The following is a 24,965-nucleotide window of genomic DNA, read 5'->3' on the forward strand; positions in this document are numbered from 1 at the left end:
TTTTTTCATATGTTGTCTAATTTTCTCTTCATGTATCATGTAATGTTTTCTTTTCATAATGCTGTCTAATGTTTCTCTTGGTGTAGCATGTAATGTTTTCTTTCATATGCTGGTTTAATCGTTTCTTGGTGTAGCATGTAATGATTTCTTTTCACATGTTGTCCAATGTTTCTCTTCATGAATCATGTAATGTTTTCTTTTCATATGCTGTATAATGTTTCTCTTGGTGTAGCATGTAATGTTTTCTTTTCATATGCTGTCTAATGTTTCTCTTGGTGTAGCATGTAATGATTTCTTTTCACACAAGTTGTCAATCGTTTCTCTTCATGAATCATGTAATGTTTTCTTTCATATGCTGTATAATCGTTTCTCTTGGTGTAGTATGTAATGTTTTCTTTCATATGCTGTCTAATGTTTCCTTGGTGTAGCATAATGATTTCTTCTCACATGCTGTCTAATGTTTCTCTTCATGAATCATGTAATGTTTTCTTTTCATATGCTGTATAATGTTTCTCTTGGTGTAGCATGTAATGTTTTCTTTAATGTGTTATCTAATGTTTCTCTTGGTTTAGCATGTAATGTTTTTCTTTTCATATGCTATCTAATGTTTCTTTTGGTGTAGCATGTAATGATTTCTTTTCATATGCTGTCTAATGTTTCTCTTCGTGTATCATGTAATGTTTTCTTTTCATATGCTGTCTAATGTTTCTCTTGGTGTAGCATGTAATGATTTCTTTTCATATGCTGTCTAATGTTTCTCTTCATGTATCATGTAATGTTTTCTTCTCATATGCTGTCTAATCTTTCTCTTGGTGTAGCATGTAATGTTTTCCTTTTATCTGCTGTCTAATGTTTCTCTTGGTGTAGCATGTAATGTTTTCTTTTCATATGCTGTCTATCGTTTCACTTGGTGGTAGCATGTAATGATTTCTCTTCATATGCTTGTCCAATCGTTTTCTCTTCATGTATCATGTAATGTTTTCTTTCATAATGCTGTCTAATGTTTCTCTTGGTGTAGCATGTAATGTTTTCTTTTCATATGCTGTCTAATGTTTCTCTTGGTGTAGCATGTAATGATTTCTTTTCACATGCTGTCTAATGTTTCTCTTCATGAATCATGTAATGTTTTCTTTTCATATGCTGTATAATGTTTCTCTTGGTGTAGCATGTAATGTTTTCTTTTCATATGCTGTCTAATGTTTCTCTTGGTGTAGCATGTAATGATTTCTTTTCACATGCTGTCTAATGTTTCTCTTCATGTATTATGTAATGTTTTCTTTTCATATGCTGTCTAATGTTTTTCTTGGTGTATCGTGTAATGTTTTTCTTTTTATGTGCATTTTCGGATTTTTCTTTATACACAGTAAATTTCCTCAGATGCGCTGTTCATTGTGTGTAAGGTTTCTTATTATATGCGCTGTTCATTGTGTGTAAGGTTTCTTATTATATGCTGTATAAGTTTTGTTGAGATTCTATAAATTCTTGTTGTTTCGATTCAGAAATGTCTGATTTTGATCAGACTGTGATATATCCCTACATATCTTCCAAATTAAATGATTAGTTGTAACGCTCACACTACACTTCTGTATAAAACTATACTTCATTTGTTTGATTCAGAGTTAATGTGACAAATTTTCAGAACTCGCATTATTTTTGAAATGTTTTGGTTTGAGGAAATATTTATCATAACATACATGTTTGTAAATATTTGAATTATTTTATCATCGTGTTAGATTATTTAATCTATCACCTACCATGTTACATCATTACCCTTCTAATCATGCTACATTATTTAACCTCTTCATCAAGTTACATTATTTATCTTACTCATCATGTTACATTGCATAACCTCCTCATCAGACTACATTATTTATTCTACTCATCACATTATATTAGTTAATGTACTCATCACATTAATTTAATCTACTTAACATGTTACATTACTTAACCTACTCATCACGTTACATTGTGTAACCTACTCATCATGTTACGTTATTCAACATTTCGATGATGTTATATTATTTACTCTATTAATTATGTTGTAACATTTAATCTACTCATCCTTATGTTATTCAACTTTCCAGTCATGTTAACATTTCATTCCACCTGTCATATAAACTTTTCTTAAGACTGTCCTTCTGAAGTACTCGTTTCTCGTAAACTGTTACGTTAATGTAAAAATGCTATAAATGTGTGCTCTAAAAGAAAATCATTAAATCAAACATAACTTACATTAAATTATAATTGGCTAAATAATCCATTATTTTTAGATAAAATTTTAATTTATATATACTGTATAGCCATGTTATATATAATTTACATGTTTGCCACGTACTGTGTGTAAACCTTCCAGAACGTTTGATGCTCTTTTTCTTTTAAGAAACAGTAAAGTGATTTTTTTTTCATTCACATAAAATGGGGAGTTACGACGTAATTACAAAACAAAACGTGATTTTAACGTCCCTTGAGAGCATAATTCTCTGTAATATTTCAAATCTATTTGTAATAGCAGGCTGGTCCCTTACTCCCTGAATCTCTGTGATAATCAGTCCGTTCCTGCTCTTTTTCCGATTAGGAATGGCCGATGGAATTTAGCGAACGTGACAGTATTGACCAATTTCCATAGAATTTACATACCCGTAATGGCAACATGAAGATAAAGTTCTACCTATTATATGATACTTTGGGAGTCTAATTGCATGTTACTCAATTTCTATATTTATTTACTTATAAAATGGAAAACTACATAATAAGAAAATGTAAATACTTATAAAAATATCTAAAAAGAGGAGAATGATGGTTAATGTTTGAAATTAAGGATAACATTTCTGTGTGTTAAATATACAAAACTCTTACATTACATCACCATTAGGATCATTTAATAACTACATTATTTTCAGTTGTGCTTTAACATAGACTTCCTTTTTGCGTGGTCCGGTAGAGCCACTTAGTTAAGGCACTCGACTCGTAATCTGAGGGTTGCGAGTTCGAATTCCCGTTACACCAAACATGCTTGTCCTTTCAGCCGTGGGGGCGTTATAATATTACGGTAAATTCCACTACTCGTTGGTAAAAGAGTTGGTGGTGGGTGGTGATGACAAGCTGCCTTCCCTCTAGTCTTACACTGCAAAATTAGGAACTGCTAGCGCAGATAGCCCTCGTGTAGCTTTGCACGAAATTCAGGAAACAAATACTTTTTGTGTTTTTTTTAATTAGCGCAATGAGTAAAACTATAAAATAATTTTACTTCATAACGAGTTGATCGTTAAAACTTTCTAAGGAACACGTAAATAAGATACTTCATTCAACACTTTGAAAATTAAGAGCTAGATGTATTTTAGTGGATTAATTTGTCGAAATTATCAGAATCTCTTTATGATTTTCCCGGCAAATGTTCAAAGCGAAACGTTTCATTAGAAGCAATCATGGAGTTCTTGCGGCTGTAGCATCATAACGTCTTCACGACCACTTCATATGTCACCTATTAATCACGTTTTAAGGTATGTCTATTGAATTAGTTTATATACAATCTCATACCTCTGCGTATCGTTTGTCATGGGCAGCATGGTGTTTATAAATTTCTTCCTACTGTTTGTTTTAATCAAAATATAGATTCTGGTAATTTGTTACTTTGAGATTTGCTTTAAAACATTCATTTTGTTTCTTCTGTTAAACTCCTTAGAGCCATATTTATAAAGTAGTTTATTCTTATTTCTTAAGGTGATTTCAATAATCTTAAGTCATCACTGTTAAGTAAATATGTAGAATATGAAAGAGTTAAATCCACCCGTATTTAATCTAAAATTGTTTGGTAAGTCTAAAGGATTGTCATGAACTACAGTAGTGGTTTATAATAGGAATTGCATAAGAGAATGTTCGGGCAAAAACCACCTTAAACAGTGAAGAATCAGTGCAAAAACACTTTAAAATCTTTACTACTGACTGCTGAGGCTGCAATGTATAAACAAATGCACAAAGCCAACACGTGTGTTAGAATTATAAGGAAAAGAAAATCCACTCAAAATGGGCCCTTTGTAATTATTATTATTGTTTTGCCAGCTTGGTATATTGTACTCAAATATTTTGTACAATACTAAAGAATGTACTGACTGCTGAGGCTGCAATGTATAAACAAATGCACAAAGCCAACATGTGTGTTAGAATTATAAGGAAAAGAAAATCCACTCAAAATGGGCCCTTTGTAATTATTATTATTGTTTTGCCAGCTTGGTATATTGTACTCAAATATTTTGTACAATACTAAAGAATGTACTACAAAGGTCTTAGAGGTATTGGAAAGTCGACTTATTTCTTCTGAATTTTACATTAACTAAGAAAACATCATAATTTTAGTGTAAACTATGTTATCACTACCCCTTGAGGTTAGCATTTTTTATAGACATTTGGTATTCCTTTAAAAAGCGTTTACGTACGGGGTGAAACATTAATTACCAGCCAAAAATAGATGAACATTAGATGAGTGTAACATGTAGATACTAGATATTTTGTACACTATACAAATGTTGTCTTTAGGGAACCAAATCCAATATCACGTATAAAGTGAAGAAGTTAAAAAAAATTCAGTATGTATGATGTTAAATTTTATTACACACATTCGTAGAATAGTCACATTAAAAGACGCGAAGGTTTATCTAAAGTGATGTTTTAGACGTATGTTTTACTTAAAAAGATTGCTTTACTATTGGTAAAATGTTATCTGCGCTTAACAGGATTGTCTTTCAGTCTAGCCATATATTTTGCCAATTTCGATGCATTATATACAGAGAATTTAGTCACACAGAAACTATAAATATTCACTATGTTCTATAAAAAAATTTCTCTGCCAGTTTTACATCTCGAGCTAATGCGATCAAATAGTCAATAGCTAAGGTAAATCATACCGAACCGTATCAGCTAACTACTAGCTATGTAAAAATTTAGCTACCACATCAAGTAATCCTTTGCTTGTTTGGTTTTTGAATTTCGCGCAAAGCTACACGAGGGCTATCTACGCTAGCCGTCCCTACTTCAGCAGTGTAAGACTAGAGGGAAGACAACTAGTCATCACCACCCAACGCCAACTCTTGGGCTACTCTTTTACCAACAAATTGTGGGATTGACCGTCACATTATAACGCCCCCAAGGCTGAAAGGCCGATCATATTTGGTGTAACGGGGATTCGAACCCGCAACCATCAGATTACGAGTCGAGTGTTTTAACCCACCTGGCCATGCCTGACCTTAATTCTTTACTTATAAGTGAGTATTAAAAAGCGAGGAAAACAAGATAAATCAACAATTGGGAATTTAAAGACCTGCAGATGAGGATCGTAAAAATCAAGGAAATAAGGTAGGGGATACTGTAGACATTGTTTTGGAAATGAGACTACAAGTCCCTATTTTGACTTCACACAGTTACCTAGAATTGCATATGGTGGAACCAAAACAAGAATTTGTAGTTTGAGAAAATAATGTTTACAGTACTTACAACTTTGTTTCCTCGCTTTCTATGATCCTTATTTCTAAGTTTTTAGTTTCCCAATTTTCATTTATCTTCTAATGTCAAAAAATGAAAGAGTTAAATTCAACAATGTTTAATCTAACCATTGTTTATTCAGTCTACCGATTTATGATATTTAGAAACGAAAGAGTTAAATCGAGTAGTAGTTAGTTGAATAAATCTATAAGTTTATGATAAAAAAAGAAAGACATACATCTAACAATTCTATTAACGTAAATAAAATTATAACTTACACCTCCAGGATAAAATTCATTGGTTTGTTTTGAATTTCGCGCAAAGCTACAAAGCTATCTACGTCCCTAATTTAGCAGTGTAAGAATAGAGGGAAGGAAGCTAATCATCACCACCCACCACCAGCTCTTGGGCTATTCTTTTACCAACTAATAGTGGGATTAACGGTAATTTTATAACGCCCCTACAGCTGAAAGAATGAGCATGTTTGATTTGAAGGAGATTCGAACCCGCAAACCTCAGATTACGAGTCGAGTGCCTGAAACACCTGGCCATGCCGGGCCATTTGTTTAATAGCTCAATATTTCTTTATTATAGTTTCGTCTGGAGCTATCGATAATTTACAGTTCACTGATGTTGTTGAAATTAAATGGAATGTTTGTTTGTTTTGAATTTCACGAAAAGCTACTCGAGGGCTATCTGCGCTAGCTGTCCTTAATTTTGCAGTGTAAGACTAGAGGGAAGGCAGCTAGTCATCACCACCCCCCGCCATCTCTTGGACTACTCTTTTACGAAAGAATAATGGGATTTACCGTCACATTATAACGTCCCCACGGCTGAAAGGCCGATCATATTTGGTGTAACGGGGATTCGAACCCGCAACCATCAGATTACGAGTCGAGTGTTTTAACCCACCTGGCTCTGTCAGGCCAAATGGATTACTGTCATCAGTTAATCAAACATTAATATTCGTATCTAACAAGTTCAGGTTATAATAAAATAATTTAATTTTTTAATTTATATTTTTGAAATGAACCGAACCAAGAATGTAAAATAAATAACGTATATATATCAATAGGTGAACTATTAAAATCATGTGATATGTTACGAATTTAAAATACATCTTCATACCTGTATTTGTAAGTATTGTATCATTACATTTCATCAATACATGCAAAAATAATGTCAAGAATGTTTTTAACCATTATGAAAATGTATAAGTTCAATCAAATTAATATTTTAAAAATGTCATATAAGACCAACCTTTATACCAGTTCATTTTAAGTTAATTATTTTAATTAAAACCTGAAAAATACAAAGTTTATGTATCCTGATTGAGATGTCATCTGTTTTTGAGTATAATTCTGGCAATAACATTGTGAGTATTGAAGTTTTGGATGTGACATGCGTGTTAGATATTCTATTAACGTACGAGTTGGTATTTTCCGCTGTTTCTTCGCAAGTAACGTTCTTACAAATGCATCGATTATGTAGTCTATATTTAGAAGCTGTACACTTCTTTTCCACGCATTGTATTTCTTATATACTGAACTGGTTATTAATGATATGGTGGAGATGCCTGGTTGTGTACTATTTTAATAACACACTTGAAAACGTTCATACTTCATGGTTGGAAGTCAACATTTTATTAAAAACGTTAACGAAACGCTCGAGAACATTTAGACTTTTAGAAACATTCTCTTAAATGTTTTCTCTAGACATTCGAAAGGTTTTTGCATAGGATTGTAAGTTAGGATATCGATGTATTTACTAACAGTACGTTGAGGATATTAACGCCGTGTTAGAGTCCTAATGGATGCAGTAGAGGTTTAACGTATTGAAATAATCCATTGGACTTCTAAATTAATTTTTAACATCCTCAAATCATTATTATTTCTTGTTCTATAAATCTGTTTATATGGGTGATATTAAACAGAACGACATCCCTAACTACTTTAGATCTTCCATAAGTACTTCACGCCTAAAGTTTCTTTCTTGGTCAACGAATGAGATAAATATTAGAAATATTGTTTGAATGCATTGAGATGTAAATAGAAACTTTGTTTAATTATATTCATTTGTAGACCTGTTTCTAAACAGTTTAATTACCTTCGTGTGTAGATCTAATTGTAAACATAAACAATTTAATAACACTCTATGTGAACCTACTTGTAAACAAAAACAGCTTAATCATATTCGTGTGTACATCTACATGTAAACATAAACAGTCCAATACCACTATGTAACAAAATGTTTACTTTTTCTTGTTTCTGGGCAGAAAGTGTTATTTCCCAATTGCTTATGCCTAAAATAAATGGAAAATACCTATTTTTCTCTTCAAACTTTGCTTTTGTGACCTGGGAGCTTATAACAAAAACATGATGGGAGACTATATTTGGGGGTTGATACGTGAAAGTGATTTACATTATAGTCGCAAATCTCGAAAAACTAGTCACTGCTAAACATTTTTGTATAACTTTAGTGTAAATACATGTAAATCTTGATTCAAATGTTGTTTTATTCAGACCTTATGTAAATAAAAATGTCCAAATTTGCCCGTTTTTACATATAAAATAGGTTAATTTCTAAATTTAATTATCCAGGCCATAAAAGCAAAGTTTGAAGAGAATAATAGTCATTTTGTGTACTTTTACAACACAAGCAATTAAGAAATAACACATACTTTCCAGGAACAAAATTTGTGTTACATAGTGTAATATTCGTATGTACAACAAGTTATAAACAGAAATAGTGTAATCATATTGGTGTGTACATCTAGATGTAAACATAAACAATCTAATGATATTCGTATGCACAACTAGTTATAAACAGAAACAGCTTAATCATATTTGTGTGTATATATAATTGTAAACAGAAATAATCTAATCATTTGTGGAATTAATTGCAATCAAAAACTGTTTAATCTTACTCAGATATTAAACATGTAAAATGACGCTTCGTCGGTTAAAGCAAAGTTAACAAACTATCAAATCAAAGCAACTTCAGGACGAAATAATTATTATTAAAGAAAAGAAAAATACAAGACGATATTTGGAAGTGACAACTGATCAATATTGTCACACTATCCAGCTTTAAGTAAGGTTTTGTACAGCATGAAGAAATTTATAAATTAATTAGTTTCGTACATCATTTACAAGGGTTTAATTCCATATTTATGAAAAGGGTGTGTTAATAAATAGACTTCTGTAGACTGTATATTAATCTGGCATTTCAGCTTTGAAATTAGTTGAATACAGTCCCTTAATTTGACTTATAATCTATCGTCTGTTACTTTTCTGTAATTCACTGAAACAAAAACAGTGTGTATGTGTATTTTGTTACAGCAGAGGTTCATCGTGCTATCTGCTGAGTCCACTGAGGGGAATTGAATCTCTGAACACAAAAAGAAAAAGAAATGTTAGATTGTTTGTTTTTAGCAAAGCCACTCTGAGCTATCTACTGTTTCCACCGCGGGGAATCAAACCCCGTATCTTAGCGTGCTAAACGTACTGTTTTCTCACCGTACAGAAAACGATTCTTTTTAAGTGAAAATATTTATATCAGACTGTTACAGCTGATTTTGTATCTTTATTCGCATTTTTGTTAAATTGTTTGATCTTTTTTTAAATTTAAAATGGGCTCGGCATGGCCAGGCGATCAAGGCGCTCGACACGTGATTTGAGGGTCGCGTGTTCGGATCGCTGTCGCACAAAACATACGTGGGGGCATTGCAATGTGACGTTCGATCCCACTATTCGTTGGTAAAAAAATAGCTCAAGAGTTGGCGGTGAGTGATGATGACTAGCTGCTTTCCCTCTAGCCTTACACAGCTAAATTAGGGACGGCTAGCGCAGATAGTCCTCGAATAGCTTTGCGCGAAATTCAAAACAAAACGAACAAATATACCACCATCGAGATGTGCGTCATCACTCGTGCATGTCGTTGAAATGATGATTTTTATGTTACTGTGTGGGTAACATTTATTGTTTTCCTTTTTTTTTTTGGTGCTAGCCCATTAAAAATAAAAACTTAATTTTAACATAATACGACTCAAAACAAGAGAGAATCCTCAATAGTCGCGGCACTTGAAATTCTTTGGGGCAGGATTAGATTAAAGTAATCTATGAAACTTTGTTTTCCTTTTTTATATGGCCAAGTGGTTAAGGCATTCGACTCGTAATTTGAGGGTTGCAGATTCTGAATCCCGTCCCACCAAACGTGCTCGCCTTTTCAGCTATGGAGGCGTTATAAAGTTATAGTCAATCCCACTATTCGTTGGTAAAAAGTATCCCAAGAGTTGGCGGTGGGTGGTGATGACTAACTGCCTTCCCTCTTACACTGCAAAATTAGGGACGGCGAGCGCAGATAGCCCTTCAGGTTAGCCTTTGATAAACTGAATGCATTATTTTTCGTATATAACGATTAAAATTCACCATAAAACCATGTAGCGTTTAAAGGAGCGTCGTAAATTACTTCACGATAAGTTAAAAGTCAACTTACAAAGTGTAGTTTACCACTTAATGTCAGACCTGCCACTAAACATGTAAAACAGTGTCGTAGACAGTTATCCATCCTAAACTCTAATGATAAACATTGTAAAGTGGCTCACCTGATATAGAGCATGGTTGAGCACACTTCCGAATCACCCCAAGGCTGTGCACATGCCCTTTTTATCAGTCCACAGACCAAGGCGAGTAGTTAGCTCTATTGGAAGCAAAAGAAAATCGGTATCCATATGGAAGGGTGTATCGTTTGGTTTAAACTGGACGATAATTCTTCTTTATTGTAATTTATCTACGTCTTTAAGTTTCTGCAAATATTCTTATGATTAGTCACTGTTATAAGAGGCTGAAATATGGATATATATATAACTGGATATATCAGTTATTATATTATTCATTGATGAAAAATTTAATTTTTCACTGTTGACAAAATTAAGGGTAAAATCCCTGATCTTACAGCATGACTTTCCGTCGCTACATAAATGACAGTATTTTTTTACCACCACTGACCCACGATGTTATATAATGTTCGTCCAGCTCTTTTGTAAATTCTCCAAAATAACTGCCAGAGGTGGATCGTTAAATCCGTCTGAAATGTGGCCTGGCATGGCCAAGCGCGTAAGGCGTGCGACTCGTAATCTGATGGTCGCGGGTTCGCGCCCGCGTCGCGCTAAACATGCTCGCCCTCCCAGCCGTAGGGGTGTATAATGTTACGGTCAATCCCACTATTCGTTGGTAAAAGAGTAGCCCAAGAGTTGGCGTTGGGTGGTGATGACTAGCTGCCTTCCCTCTAGTCTTACACTGCTAAATTAGGGACGGCTAGCACAGATAGCCCTCGAGTAGCTTTGTGCGAAATTCCAAAACAAACCGTCTGAAATGTAGACAACACAAAACAGACGAACCTAACACCTCTAGTGTGTCACATAACTTCAAAGGATCATGTGCTATAGTGAAAGATGCCAGAAAGATGGTTTGATCTTTCTGGGGCAGATATTCATGTTTTTGTTTCCACTGAAGTGATGTAACTTCACTAATTAAAGTAACATCTGTTATAATATTGGCGTTATTTTTGGTTAACAAATGTTGTTTCTTAACAGCAGTTAAGTAGGTCAGTTGTAATTTCTTCTCTGACCTTCTGACCTCCTGCCTGGATTTAAATTCTATGTCTTCAGGAGACAGTTACACTTATTCCTTTTGATGTAAAACAGTGAGAGAGTCATCCTGAAACTTTTCTGTTTTATTTTATAAATGTCTTTATATAATTTTTGTCACCTAGTGGCACAGCGGTATGTCTGCAGACTCACACCGCTAGAAATTTGATTTCAATACCTGCGGTGGAGAGAGCAAAGATAGTCCATTGTGTTGCTTTGTGCTTATTTACAAACCTACAAACTATATAATTTTTAAACAATTGTGTGGATTTTTCAGGAAAATAGGAAATTTCGTAAATTTATATTATTTTAGTTACCTTCAACTGCTTTTTTTCACTTCCTCTGTAATCTATGGGCTGATAAAAGTTCTTTCATCATCCCAGTGATTACACAGTGTTAATACTCTTAAATCAACATACGTTTTACAGAGGGAAAGTCAATTTCCCATTACTTCTCACGGATAATACAGGATGATAAAGTTTTTTCGGGGCTAAAACTTTATGTTTAATGAATCCAAAATAACTCTTTTACATGCAGAAAAGTTTGTCGTTATGATTGCTGGATGTCCAACAAAATATTCACAATATTTATTAGTCTACAGATTTACTTGGCTTTTTCTCTTTATTTTACGTTCCCTGCTTATACAGCGGTACATCGCTAAAATCGGTGGTTCGATTCCCCTCGTTGGACTCATTAGATAGCCCGATGTGGCTTTGCTATAAGAAAATGCACAGACGCACACACTCTTTATTTTATAGTGGAACCCCTCTAAAGCAGCCACCTTCGGGACTGAGACAAACTGGTCTGATTAGAGGGGTTCCACTACATAATTAGGGATTATGTAAACAAAAAAAGGGACTGTGATTGAATGACCGCTTTCAAGGGGTGACCGAATCTGAGGGGTGGCCGCTTAGAAGGGTTCCACTGTACTTGTATAAAAGTCTTGCAGCATTAACTCTTCCTCCATAGAAGGAGTCTCATGCATCCAGACTGGAAACTGCTGTGTGGTCCATAGGAAAATTTATTACATCAGTGTCATTAACTCTCTTGGATACACACTCCCATATTCTTATGACTTTGCATTCTCAACCTTCTTGTTGTTTTTGTCTTTCAATAGTACGATTTCTTACAAACCACATGGGTCTATTTAAAATTACATTCGTAGATGGAGTTCTGCTCGATACAGAAACCTTTTAGTCTATAATCCAGGATTTGTTTCTCACCTTCATTAAGTGCATGCTGAATCTTTACCCCCCTCTTATTTTATATATAGTCTAACCATTGAATACTCGCTTGACTGTAGTTGTTGATTGTAAAATATCCACGGTTGAATATTAGAGCTATTGATCGTGCTGGTATAAACTTACTTACACTAACAGTCATGCACACAGCAGACACACTTGTATACCTAAATGGGTTTACATCAAATATCGCAAGAAACTCATTCTTGAATTAGAAACAGCACCGTCAAAGTAATATCTATGTCAGATCGGCAGTCTCTAAAAAAAGTAAAAAACGATGAATTTAACATTCAAAAAGAGCAAAAAATAAATAAATCAATAAAGATAGTGTGATGTTCAACAAACATTTTCATTAAAACAACAAAACATAATTAATAATAACTAACAATGACTATTATTTCTTAGCTGTACATCTCTTCCAGGAAATCAAAGATGTACTCCTCTTCTACTCCAAATGTATTTGGAAACAATGACAAAGATAAGGGTATAAAATTATAGCTGTCAATTATTGTTGTTCTGAGACCTTGGATGGTTATAATCGTTGTTTTTCACTCTTAGGTTTATGTCTTGAAAAATAAGATTATTCAGCATAAAGTGACCGTCAAAACCCAAAACTTTTCATATTATGTGATGTAGTATAATTCTTATGCTCGTTCAAAGATAGGAATTACAATATTTGTCACATGAATTATATTCTTTGGAAACTGTTTCCTTGTCATTAAAATCATGGACCACACAAAAGTTTACCTTGTGAATTCCTTTTTCCTGATCTGTTTCAAAATCAAAAAAGCAAACATTTATTTGACATATTTGTTTTGGAGAAAACTTGAATTGGTTTTAAAAGCATACGCTTTACATCGTACGTAAATGTATTCACCACAGCGATGAAATTCGGGGTTTTGTTTCTTTCTGTCAATAATGGGCCTGGCATGGCCAAGCGCGTAAGACGTGCGACTCGTAATCCGAGGGTCGCGGGTTCGCGCCCGCGTCGCGCTAAACATGCTCGCCCTCCCAGCCGTGGGAGTGTATAATGAGACGGTCAATCCCACTATTCGTCGGTAAAAGAGTAGCCCAAGAGTTGGCGGTGGGTGGTGATGACTAGCTGCCTTCCCTCTAGTCTTACACTGCTAAATTAGGGACGGCTAGCACAGATAGCCCTCGAGTAGCTTTGTGCGAAATTCCAAAACAAACAAACAAACAAACTGTCAATAATGGTATAATAATAAAAACAATTCTTGCACTGGTAAAATTTATCACATGAAAATTTTGTTTGTCTACCATTCTTTGATTTATGTTGATTGTAACAATCTAAATATTTGCAATTTCTGTTACAGTCAGAACAGACAACAGATTAACATTTCAAGCTTTCATTACTATAACAAATGTTACAGTTCTCTGAACTATTTAAATCTTTAGACGTGCGAGTCAGTAGTGGTTGTCATTTATCTCTAACATAATTATAATTTGGATCTCTTCCTGAGATACCCTAAACCCAGTACTATTGCCTTAGCACAACAAAGATCGTCGTTTTTGTTATTTACAGCAATAACTGATTTTTTCTTAAGTCAGTCAGGACTGATATTTTATAATTTGTGATTGGCACTACCTACTGACAATTGTACTGTTGTAACTTCAGTTTTAAACGATTCATCCAGTGGTATATATATATTTATTTTACTTTGATTTACTTTTTCTACTGTGGTTAAAATAATTTCAGGACTTTGTTTTTGAATTTCGCGTAAAGCTACAAGAGGGCTATCTGCGATAACCGTCCCTAATTTTACAGGGTGAGACTAGAGGGAAGGCAGCTAGTCATCACCACCCACCGCCAAATCTTGGGCTACTCTTTTACAAACGAATGGTGGGATTGACCGTCACATTATAACGCCCCCACGGCTAAAAGGGCGAGCATATTTGGTGTGACAGGATTCGAACCCGTGACTCTCATATTGTGAGTTGAGTGCCCTAACCACCTGGGCATGCCGGGCCATTAAAAAAAAAGAAACGTTCTATAAAACCTATAACGAAATGAATTCAGTGGTGTTATCTTTCTTGAGTAATTGGCAAATCGAATCTGCAAAAATTTCCTCAAAGTAATTTTCGTAGTATCGGCTGTTTAATTCAGTTTTTAATGCCACATAATGGTAGAAGTCATTAAAAAACATACACATCAAACTAACAACGAGTACTATTAGTGTTTCAAAATTATTAAGAACGTACGTTTTCTATTGAATGAATACATAATAAAGTACATAACTCAGTAGGCTGGAGATGACGGTGGAAGAGGAGATTTTTCCAGACTTTCTATAGACTTTTTATTAACAGTTTCGTTGTACGTGTTTTATTTATTACATAATATAAATTTAAACCTACAGACATGTATTGTGTGCCTGGTAAAAATTTATGATGTGCGCGTGTTACAATAAATAATATTTAATATCCTTGAAAATACTTGATTGATTAAGTTGTAATTATTGCATCATATTTTAGGACGAATTAATTATAATTGTATAAATTAATTAATATGATAATTTAGTACTGAAAATATTTAAACAATAAGTTTTAAATATTGTTTCGTCCTTTATACAATAAATTAATTATAGGCGTATTACTCTTAAGCGTCCTTTCTATGACAATTTAATTTATAAATGAGTTAGTATTAAGCACCCTCTTTAGGACAGTTAATTATAAATGATGCCATGGAGGCTTTAAAACATGTTCACTACTTTGTGGTACTGTGATGTAATCATACATATAGATATCTGTCATGGTGTTCTAACAACACGCTCCATTTTGAACTATGATATTGGGGCTGGCATGACCAGGTGGTTAGGGCACTCGACTCATAATCTGAGGGTCGTGGGTTCGAATCCCCATCACACCAAAGATGTTCGCCCTTTCAGCCGTGGGAGCGTTATAATGTTATGGTCAATCTCACTATTCGTTGGTAAAATAGTAGCCTAAGAGTTGGCGGTAGGTGGTGATGACTAACTGCCTTCCCTCTAGTCCCACACTGCAAAATTAGGGGCTGCTAGCACATATAGCCCTTGAATAGCTTTGCGCGAAATTCAGAAACAAACAAACAAACTATGATATTGTCATTTTTGACGACATCTCCACTTTACCCCTTCCCCGCAACCTTTGAGGTTAAGCTCTGAAATGGGATGATTTTATATTTAGCTAGTTTATGATATTTGATTACATGACTGTGTGGTATTTAGGCTTAAGAATAAGTGTATGATGTGTAGAGTGACAGGCATGAAGTGTATTTTAGTTATTTCTATTAAGAGTATGAAATTATCCGTACTGTTTGGGGGGAGGGGTTCTGTATTATAATAAGAAATCTATGAATGTATTTTATTATTGTTGTACTTACGCCATTTTAACTTTCCTGCGCATGATAAACCATCGTGAGCTTTTGAAGTAACTAAGTGACGCAACTGGGAATTAACAGACGATTCTCGTTTCCTCGCGAGAATTAACGAAAGACAAGCGAGCTGTTTCATAACTGTTAACGAACGTACGCAAAGTTGAGAATAAAATTATTTTGTTGCTAATTTCGTATCTCTATTTCTTCGTCGAATCTCAAACTCAGTATTTATAACAATAAAATGACTGTCAGTAACAGATAAACTGATGAAATCATGAATTAATTAATTACTCTTTGACAGCTGGTATCGAAAATATTTAATTTGATTGTGCTCTCAGATTAATTATCCGACAGTGAATGAATATTTGACTTCACGAAGCCCCCGTTAGTCCAGAGGTATGTCTCCGGATTTACAACGCTAAAATAAGGGGTTCGATTCCTATCGGTGGGCTCACCATTTAGCCTGATGTGCCTTTGAGAAAACACACACACTTCAGGAAAACGTGACGTGGTGTGTTCTGCACAGCAAGATAGACAATTATTGTTGTTGTTTGTCTAATTTCGCACAAAACTATCTAAGCTAGTTGTTCCTAATTCATTTTGAAAATAATAGACTAGAGGGAAAGCAGCTATGTCATCACTACCTACCACCAACTCCTATATTGATCTGATCTAAAATAAGATTTTTGTCTGTCAGTATTCTGTAACGCACCTCGTCACAAACACAAAGTGTGGATCGTGATTTTTCGTTTAAGCAGTAACGGGCGCGAATCACAGAACTTCAGATCCACAATCCGGCACTGTAATCACTGGGTCAAGCAGACGACAATGATCCTTTAAAAATGTTGTTTCTTTGATCAAAAATTAGTAGTTTGTGTCTCTTTCTCTCTTACCTAAAAAATGGCCATGTCTAGAAAGTAAAATCATGATGCATTTAAATATATATATATACATGCATATATACATCATAATAGCACAAAATAGTTCAACTTTTATATTCGGAATAGAAGAAAATTCTATGATCTGGTTCACTTTCCTTTAGGAAGCAGAATAAATTAATTGGTTTTTCACAAAATTGTCTTTATTTTAAACAACTCAGAGTCAAAATTAATACAGGTCACATGTCAGGGAGTCCAACATAACCATAGGTCACAGACTTCATATAAACACGGAGTTCGACATTAGCACAGGTCACAGACCAGGGAGTGTAATATTACCACAGGCCACGGAATACATTATTAACACGGAATCTCAGTTTCACGAATGAATGTTGATCTTCAGTAATCTTGACTTGCAAGTGTCTTACATGAAATGGTTCTCAAAGTCTCAAACTGAGGGCATATTTTTCTATTATTCACCAACTAATCCCATAAGTATAAATTAAAAACCACATTCGTGTTTCTAATGTTGGTTATATTAAGAAACTAAGGTTGTAGAATTAAGTTGTGTTTAAATCCCAAAATGTATCTCACTATTAAAATTCCCGTAAAGAATAGATTGTGTAGCTATTGAATTACAGAATAAACCCATTTCATAGCCACTTGTTCTTCTCCTCTCAGTGGGTCAGTGGTAAGTGTACTAACTTCTAATGCTAAAATTCAGAGCTCGATTCTCCGCAGTGGACCGAGTTCAGATAGCCAATTGTGTGGTTTTGTGGTAAAGTAAAATAAACAAATGGCTTACTTCTTATATACCAAAAACACACGATGAGTGAAAATATAACTGGATCGCATAATTGTAAAACTAGTAATCTGCGTTTCTGAAAAACCTCTGATAATTTTCTACTTTAACTGTAGAAAAAAACAAACAAACAAAATCTCCTTCCTTTGTTTGTATAGCAGTCAACAGTTACCCCAAAATAAAGCATTCTGAAAAATATACTGGACTTTCAAGTGACGTTAGATGTCCATCTGTTTACTGCTGAGTAAGATTTCGTTTCAACTGTCAAACTCCAGTGTTCTCTGTCAATATCTATTAACGTTATTCTGTCACAGCTGAGCCATGGAACATTGAGATCATCATCACAAAAGTTGAAGTAGTATTTATTGCCTGCCACTTTGTAAGACTCCTGCCACAGCTGTCACATTTTTGTGTTGTCACTCGAAATGTACCGAAGTAATTCTGTTACAGACAAATATAGGTCAGTCTCTCTCAACAAGTCAGTGAGCTAGGAACATTATAAATCAATAGTTTTTAGCTACAAAGTTTATTTTGTGACTAACGAACGTCTCATGTATGATTCCAATTAGTATGTTTATTTTTTAAGCACAAGATTACACAATCTATGCTGTACTCACTACCACTATCATGGCTTTATTCATGTGAGCTGAGATTCTTTCACAAAAGGTGTTCGTCACTTGTTGGCATTAAATTCGAACAATAAACGAATAGTACACAATCCACTTGGTTTAAAATACTATATATTCAAAAAGAGTCAAACGTATGTATAGAAATTTTTTACATGGTATGATATTACAGTTGTATCTAAAACTCTAAATAATTTTCTTTTATTGTCAAAAGTCCACACAGACTGGTACAGTTACTTTATAATCCATCAGACAAGACTTAATCTTCTCTAATCCGTTTCTTACTGTATAATTTGCGATAAATTCACTTACATTACCTCATGGATTACCACAGTTGAATCCACAATTTTAAATAATTGTCTCATCTTCGTCAAAGTCCACGGAACACCCTTTGACATGACGAATTATTCTCCTTACCTCTGTTAAACTGTGAAACTCACTTTAAGTAAAAAAATATATAAAAAATAAGTAAAAATGGCTAAACTAATAATCACAGCTTCTAACTTAACGTTGTCTAACTTCACAACTTTTGTTGGCTAGATACGCTGGCTCAGGCACTTTAGAACCCAACTGACAAACAAACTGTTTTCCCTATCTCTGTTGTTACAGTAAAACTGTATTGAAATCACTCGTTCAGGCTAATAACTCACATGGCGGCTGACATTACGTTTCCTTTCACTAACATTTATTTCTGACTTTACTTGCTTTCACATGGTTACCTATGAAATATATAAATATATTAGTTTATTATAACTTAAACACAAGCCGAAACAAAAATATATTAAAAAACAACAACGCTGCACTAATTGAAAATATCTTATGGTACAAGCTATAATGTGGATTATAATATGTACCATAGGTTATGGAGGTGACTGACGAAGTACGACCCACACCATCTATCAGTCTAAACTTCCATTTGCTAGTCTCACATAAGAAATAGAAGAGTGGTAATAAATATAGAAATTAGGAGAGCGAGATGTGGGTGCTAAAGTCCACAGCGTCCCACATCTATATCACCCTTCACTGCCTGCAGACAGTTGTGGAAAGGAGACTGTTCTCCAAGTAAAGAAGGAAAACATCAGTTGAAATACAAATAAGAAAATAAGGTACTACCATTGGGGGGATAAGTAACTTGAAAACTCATCTCTTGAAGTTAGCATTCCAGCTCCCAATATGGTAGAAAGGCACTAATTGACAGCACAGCAAACGAACTATACCAGCACGAAGCATCCCATCCAGCTATCCAAGCAAACTAGTATAATTTTGAATTTATTGAAACAAAAACAGTACAACGGAAAATATACAAAATATCTTAAGTATATACAAATAACAATATGAACATTGGATTTACAGGTGAAAATTATTATCATATTAAAAATTAAATATATACAACAACATACAATGACATATACAAATTCAAAAGTAATTATATACAACTACGTACAGTGACATACAAATTGAAAATTAGAAACAAGAAATATATTCAGATATATATAAAAAATGAAAGAAGAAAATACATGTACAAAATACAATTACACAAGTGAAAATACAAAAATAAAATAAAATAAGTTAACGTACAATCTAAAAAATTAACTGAGCCATTTCACTGCCAAGCGTACATATGGGCGAGATATCCGGACGCCAAAGATGATAAAAGTCCCTCAGTCCCAGTAACTGATAGTGGACCTCAAGGTGGAGTAACAGCTTATACCAGTATTTTATAGTAAGTACGTCACTGGAGCTCCCTCAAAAACATATTGGTGGAGGGGTGCCAGATGACTTACTTAAATACTGTTACGGTGTAATGAAACGTACAGGCCAGGTGACTGGGAACAGGGACCGGCAAGTGATACAGTGTGGTCCTAGCCGAGATCGAAGAAACACGGTAAAGACGAGCTACCTATTTCCATAACCTATCCGATATCGGGCAGAGGACCAAAGTATGCAGTATAAACTCCACCCGAGCATTTCTCGGTAGTACTGATGATTGAGAGAACAAATGTTCTCTCACCAGTAGTATATTGTGAACGGCGCGCCAGTTGAAAGCCTGAAACTATCATCATGTCGCTTCTTCACCCGGCCCCAAATAACGCTCCACGGAAGAGTAGGATGGTGCTGCTCTATCCTATAAGTACATTCCAGGGCAAGCAGACGGTAGGGAGAACTGGAGTCTGTAGTCAACGAAAAATCACGTGACTCAACTCGACAACGTCTAATCGCCGCAACAGCGTCAGTATACCATTTAAGAGGTTTAAAACACATTGGTTCACTCAGGCTTGGTGAAACACTAAACTGCTTGAGTCCTGTGCCAAGGAAGAAACGTGCAAGTTGGCTACAGGGATGGTTCTCCCAAGACAGAGAGCAGACAGTTGTAGACAAGAAAAGGGACAGACACTTGATCCGGATGCATAGGATGCCCAGCCCTTCCTTGTGGGGTGACTTTATTAAAGACAATCGAGACACACCCTCGGTCTTACCACTCCACAGGAAGATGCAGACCTGCCCCTCGACAGCTTATGCATTGAGGTTCTTCAAAGGAAGAACTGCCCCAAGATGCCACATCTAGGGAAGTATCCTCCTCTAGATCCCTTCTGCCCTGACAAACAAGTTAGCAGGGCTGTAGCGATAATCTTGAACTGCCGAACTGACACACTGCATCACCTCCTCCCAGGCAGCATCGCGTTCCACAAGGAAGTGAATCCCAAAACATTTAACCACAGAGGAAGTCTATGCCAAACCACGTGGAGTGTCTGCAGATAAAGCCCATTTGCCCAACCACCTAGCCCTAGACTTGGTGTAGTTAAGCTGGGCTGCACTGGCATGAGAGTACTTGTTGATAATCACCTGGGCTAAATATAAATATGTTTGGTTGGCAATAAAAAAAATCACGTCATCCGCATGGATGGCATATTTGACTGACATCCTTCCCAGCAACGAAATACCACGCACCGAAACCAAGTGGTACAGATAGGAAAGCAGGACTCTGTCACTAACTTATACAAAGATGACGACAATGAACATCCTTGACGAACACCTTGACAAATGTTAAATGGAGCCATCAAGTATCCATTCACTCAGATCCCGCTTAAAGAAGACGTGAAGAAGGTTTGTACATAACACAAAACTGGAGGAAAACTATAACTCTCCAGAACGTACCACAAAAACCTTGTGGTGGACTCAATCAAAGGCCTTATTCTGATCAAGCAACACAAATACTATAGGGATGTTCCTATCCATGATGTAATGGAACAGGTCACCTAGAAGCATCAAGTTTTGCTGGATACTTCTACCCTGTCCACTAAACGTCTGAATGTTGAGGACAAGATTGGGCATAGTAGCACTCAAACACGCACACAGGACTTTATACATGATCTTTGTATCCACATTCAGGAATGATACGGGACACCACGAGGAAAGAACTTCGGACTGGGCGGGATCATTACAGATTAGAGTAATTAACCCATCCAGCAGTTCCATAAAGTGTATGCCAGACATTGTGGAAGCCAAAGTATGACAACACAGAGCGCAGAGGCTGCGTATTCTGATCAACATAAAGGGGAATCTCCCCCATACTTAGCGAGGTGGGATCGAGCGCAGAGTTGAAGTCCCCACCAACGACAATATCAGCCTGTGTTATTAAGAGCATGTCCAAGGAAGAAAAGAACATCCTTAATTCCTTCCCTCGAACAGGCACATAGACATTAACAAGTCGTATCTTATAACCTTGAGTTATGACATCAACGTCTACAACCCGTCCTTTAGCATCACTACGTGATGCGAGAATACTCCTAAGAAGTTGGGGTTGAAGAAAATTTTCACCCCTTGCGCATGAGTCGAACAAAAAGACCAAAATGTTTTGACAGAAAAACGATTGTTGAAGGAAAAGTGATTCCTGCAGGAATATTACATCAACCTAAAATCGGTTGAAAAGAAGGAATGCATGGAACTGTTTTGCGCGACTACACATTCCTGGATGTTAAGTGTAATGCAGGATAGACCCATCAAAGCCTCAGAAGGGATCGATTTACTTCTGCTGCTGCTTCTGTGTTACATCCGGCAGTAAAAGGTCGTGCACCCTCTTCAGACTACACTGCTTAGGCATAGGTTTATCTGAGTGGCTCAGATATTATATTATGTTAGCCTAACCAACAAGGAGGCTAGCCTCCTCAGAAATCCAAATTTCTCCTAGAACTGGCAAGGATGCCCGAACCTTCTCTAGAACTGAGCTTCCTCAGAGGCCCCAACCTCCTTTTGAACTAACAAGTGGGCCTGAGCCCCCTTAGAGGCCCCAACCTCCTCCTGTAATGGCAAGGTGTTTTGAGCCCCTAGAAGGCCCCAATCCCTCACCGAGTCGGCGAAGAAGCCCGAGCTTAAAATACTTGATTTTACCACATTGTACACCGCTATTCCATTAAAAGATTTAATATTTGTTTTAAATTTATTAATAGAACAGTTCTGTTATCCTTTAATAGAACTGTAAAAAGACAATTCAGCTCCAAAAATCATAAAATATGTATTAAGTTTCTGTATTTATAATAATTATATATTTTTCAATAAACAGGTTTTTAAACAAGTAATAGAAGTTCAAATGTGAGCTAACTATTCTAATTGAGTAGCAAATTTATATCTTTACTATTGCACCCTGCTAGTACAGCGGTAAGTCTACGGATTTACAACACTAAAATCAGGGATTATATCCCCCTCGGTAAGCTCAGTAGATAGCCTGATGTGGCTTTGCTGTAAGAAAAACCGGGTTTCAATACCCGTGGTGGGCAAAGCCCAGATAGCCCATTGTTATAGTTTTGTGCTTAATTCAAAACAACAACAATTAATATTTTAAAATAGCTTAATTATTTTTTATTATCCAAAAAGTATGTTTTTTATTCGTAACCCTAACATTTTATTTATTTTATCAAATAATTTACTTAATAATATAGCCAGTTGTTTGATAATTATTATTATTGAATTAGAAATGAATCTAAATTTAATTGAATATTTATGTAGTTTTGGAATAGCATAAAGAAATTGTAAATCTACATAAGAATTTTGTTTAGAATAAAATTTATTATAAGCTTTGATTAAATTATTAATTACTGTACCCTGATATCTGTTCAATCAGTGCAGCGTTTTTTGTTTAATTTATTTTTGTTTCAGCTTGTTTTTAAGTTATAAAAAACTAATATAATTAGTCAAGGTTTGGATTTGCTTTTTTTAACGCAGTTCTTCTTTGTGATTTTGCTTATTTAACTTCATTAAACTTTATTCATTTTCCCCAAAATATATTTATATATTCTTTACTAGCCGAGACTTCCAACTTTCTACAAACTACAAGACGTTATGATGTAACAAATATTCACTTAAGGCAGCGAGAAAAATACAGTAGGCTAGAATTACCTGATGTCAACAGTACTACAACAATTGGATTACTGACACAATGTACGCTCTGACCGAGTTATATAAAGAAATTTGTTATAATTATCGCTTTTAAAATAATTAACTTCAACACTCTTGTTATGAAAATTAAATAATCATTAAATATTAAACCTTTAAAAAACTTAATCAAACCCTTACACTAAACAGTCTTTTACGGTATCAAAACCAGATTTTTACATTATGAGCCCATAGGCTTACCTCTGAAACACTAGATTGCCAACTCAGTATGTATCGAATTAATATAATTTCAAAAATATATTTATTTCTTCAAAACTATTGATAAGTTTGTGCGTGTATAATCGAATTCTTACTGTAATATATGTTTTTTTTTCAGGTATTGGTGATTACAAATATCTTATTTGTTGCTCTATAAACGTGCCTAAACAGTACACCACAATAAAGATCTTTATAGTTCCAAGAAATCAAGTTGAGACTTTTATTTGATAAGACTTTTTGCGAACGAAAATACAATATATGGAAATAAGAATATGTCTTGCTTGGTCCAACGATGTTTTAAACCAAAGCTGTTGATTAAGAAATGCGGAAAATTTCTTTATACAAAGACAGTACGCTATTAATAAAAATATAAACATTTATAGTATTAGTTGTTAACTCCGTAGATCTAACCACGCTGCTTTTATTGATTGAGTCGCACCATTATTTTATGCAGATTGTTAAAGTTTGAAAAGAAGTTAATTCAAACACGCCTAATGCATGCATTGAACTGATAATGAGTGGTAATTTTATGGATAAAACTAGCACACGTAACAATCACACATTCCAGGACCTGTATGTAGAAGGAAAGATGTAGCGGTTTATTATAGATGGAATTAAAGAGACAAGACAAGGTGGTGCGAAGTTAAAATAAAAATAAAATGTTTTAGTTGATGAACAATAATTTTTAAAGGCCAGTAATTCACGCATCTTTTCTTTAACTGCTGTAAAACTTTTGTTTATTTTGTTGACAACGTTCCACTAGGTTTAACTGGCATCACCAGGTCTATCTCACTCATTGTTTGGGTATATATGTGTATACAAGGAGGGTCAGTTGCACTTGACCTCTTCCTTCTTCCTTTTCTTTGTTGGTGTGAACTGTTTAGTATATTAATAATTACTTCATGAGGGCCAGAGTAACCCGCATTTTCTCAGGCTCTCATCAGGGCAATGTCCATGTATCTTTCACCAGCAGTTTCTCACTAAAGTCTAGCTCATAGGTGGCCTGTTTTTATTTTATTTCTTAATTATTATTATTAATATATATATATTACTTTTTATTTTTTAATTGTTTAATACTTTTTTCTTAATGATCCAATATATAAGTGTTTAGGTTCATCTTCATCATATATACAGTACCTGCCGAGTTCGCATAGTAGTTCACTTTTTCTCCACGTTTCATCAAAATATTTTATTGTACTATGTAGAAGTCTATCTGCTGTTGTTGGTGTGTTTTAATATTTATGCATAAACTTTGAAGAAGTGATTCTAGGTAC

At 34.8% G+C, this 24,965-nt stretch overlaps 1 protein-coding gene across 1 annotated transcript in view; it reads right to left on the bottom strand.

The window, feature by feature from the left end:
* Positions 1-15,872, bottom strand: part of LOC143227475 (uncharacterized) — a 24,988-nt gene extending 9,116 nt beyond the window's left edge. The window contains exon 1 of the mRNA XM_076458917.1: positions 15,743-15,872. Within this exon, the coding sequence (XP_076315032.1) occupies positions 15,743-15,872 (130 nt within the window). The remainder of the gene's footprint in view (positions 1-15,742) is intronic.
* Positions 15,873-24,965: the final 9,093 nt, after the last annotated feature.

This window comes from Tachypleus tridentatus, chromosome 9 (assembly GCF_004210375.1).
Source record: "Tachypleus tridentatus isolate NWPU-2018 chromosome 9, ASM421037v1, whole genome shotgun sequence".
Classification (NCBI taxonomy): Eukaryota; Metazoa; Arthropoda; class Merostomata; order Xiphosura; family Limulidae; genus Tachypleus; species Tachypleus tridentatus.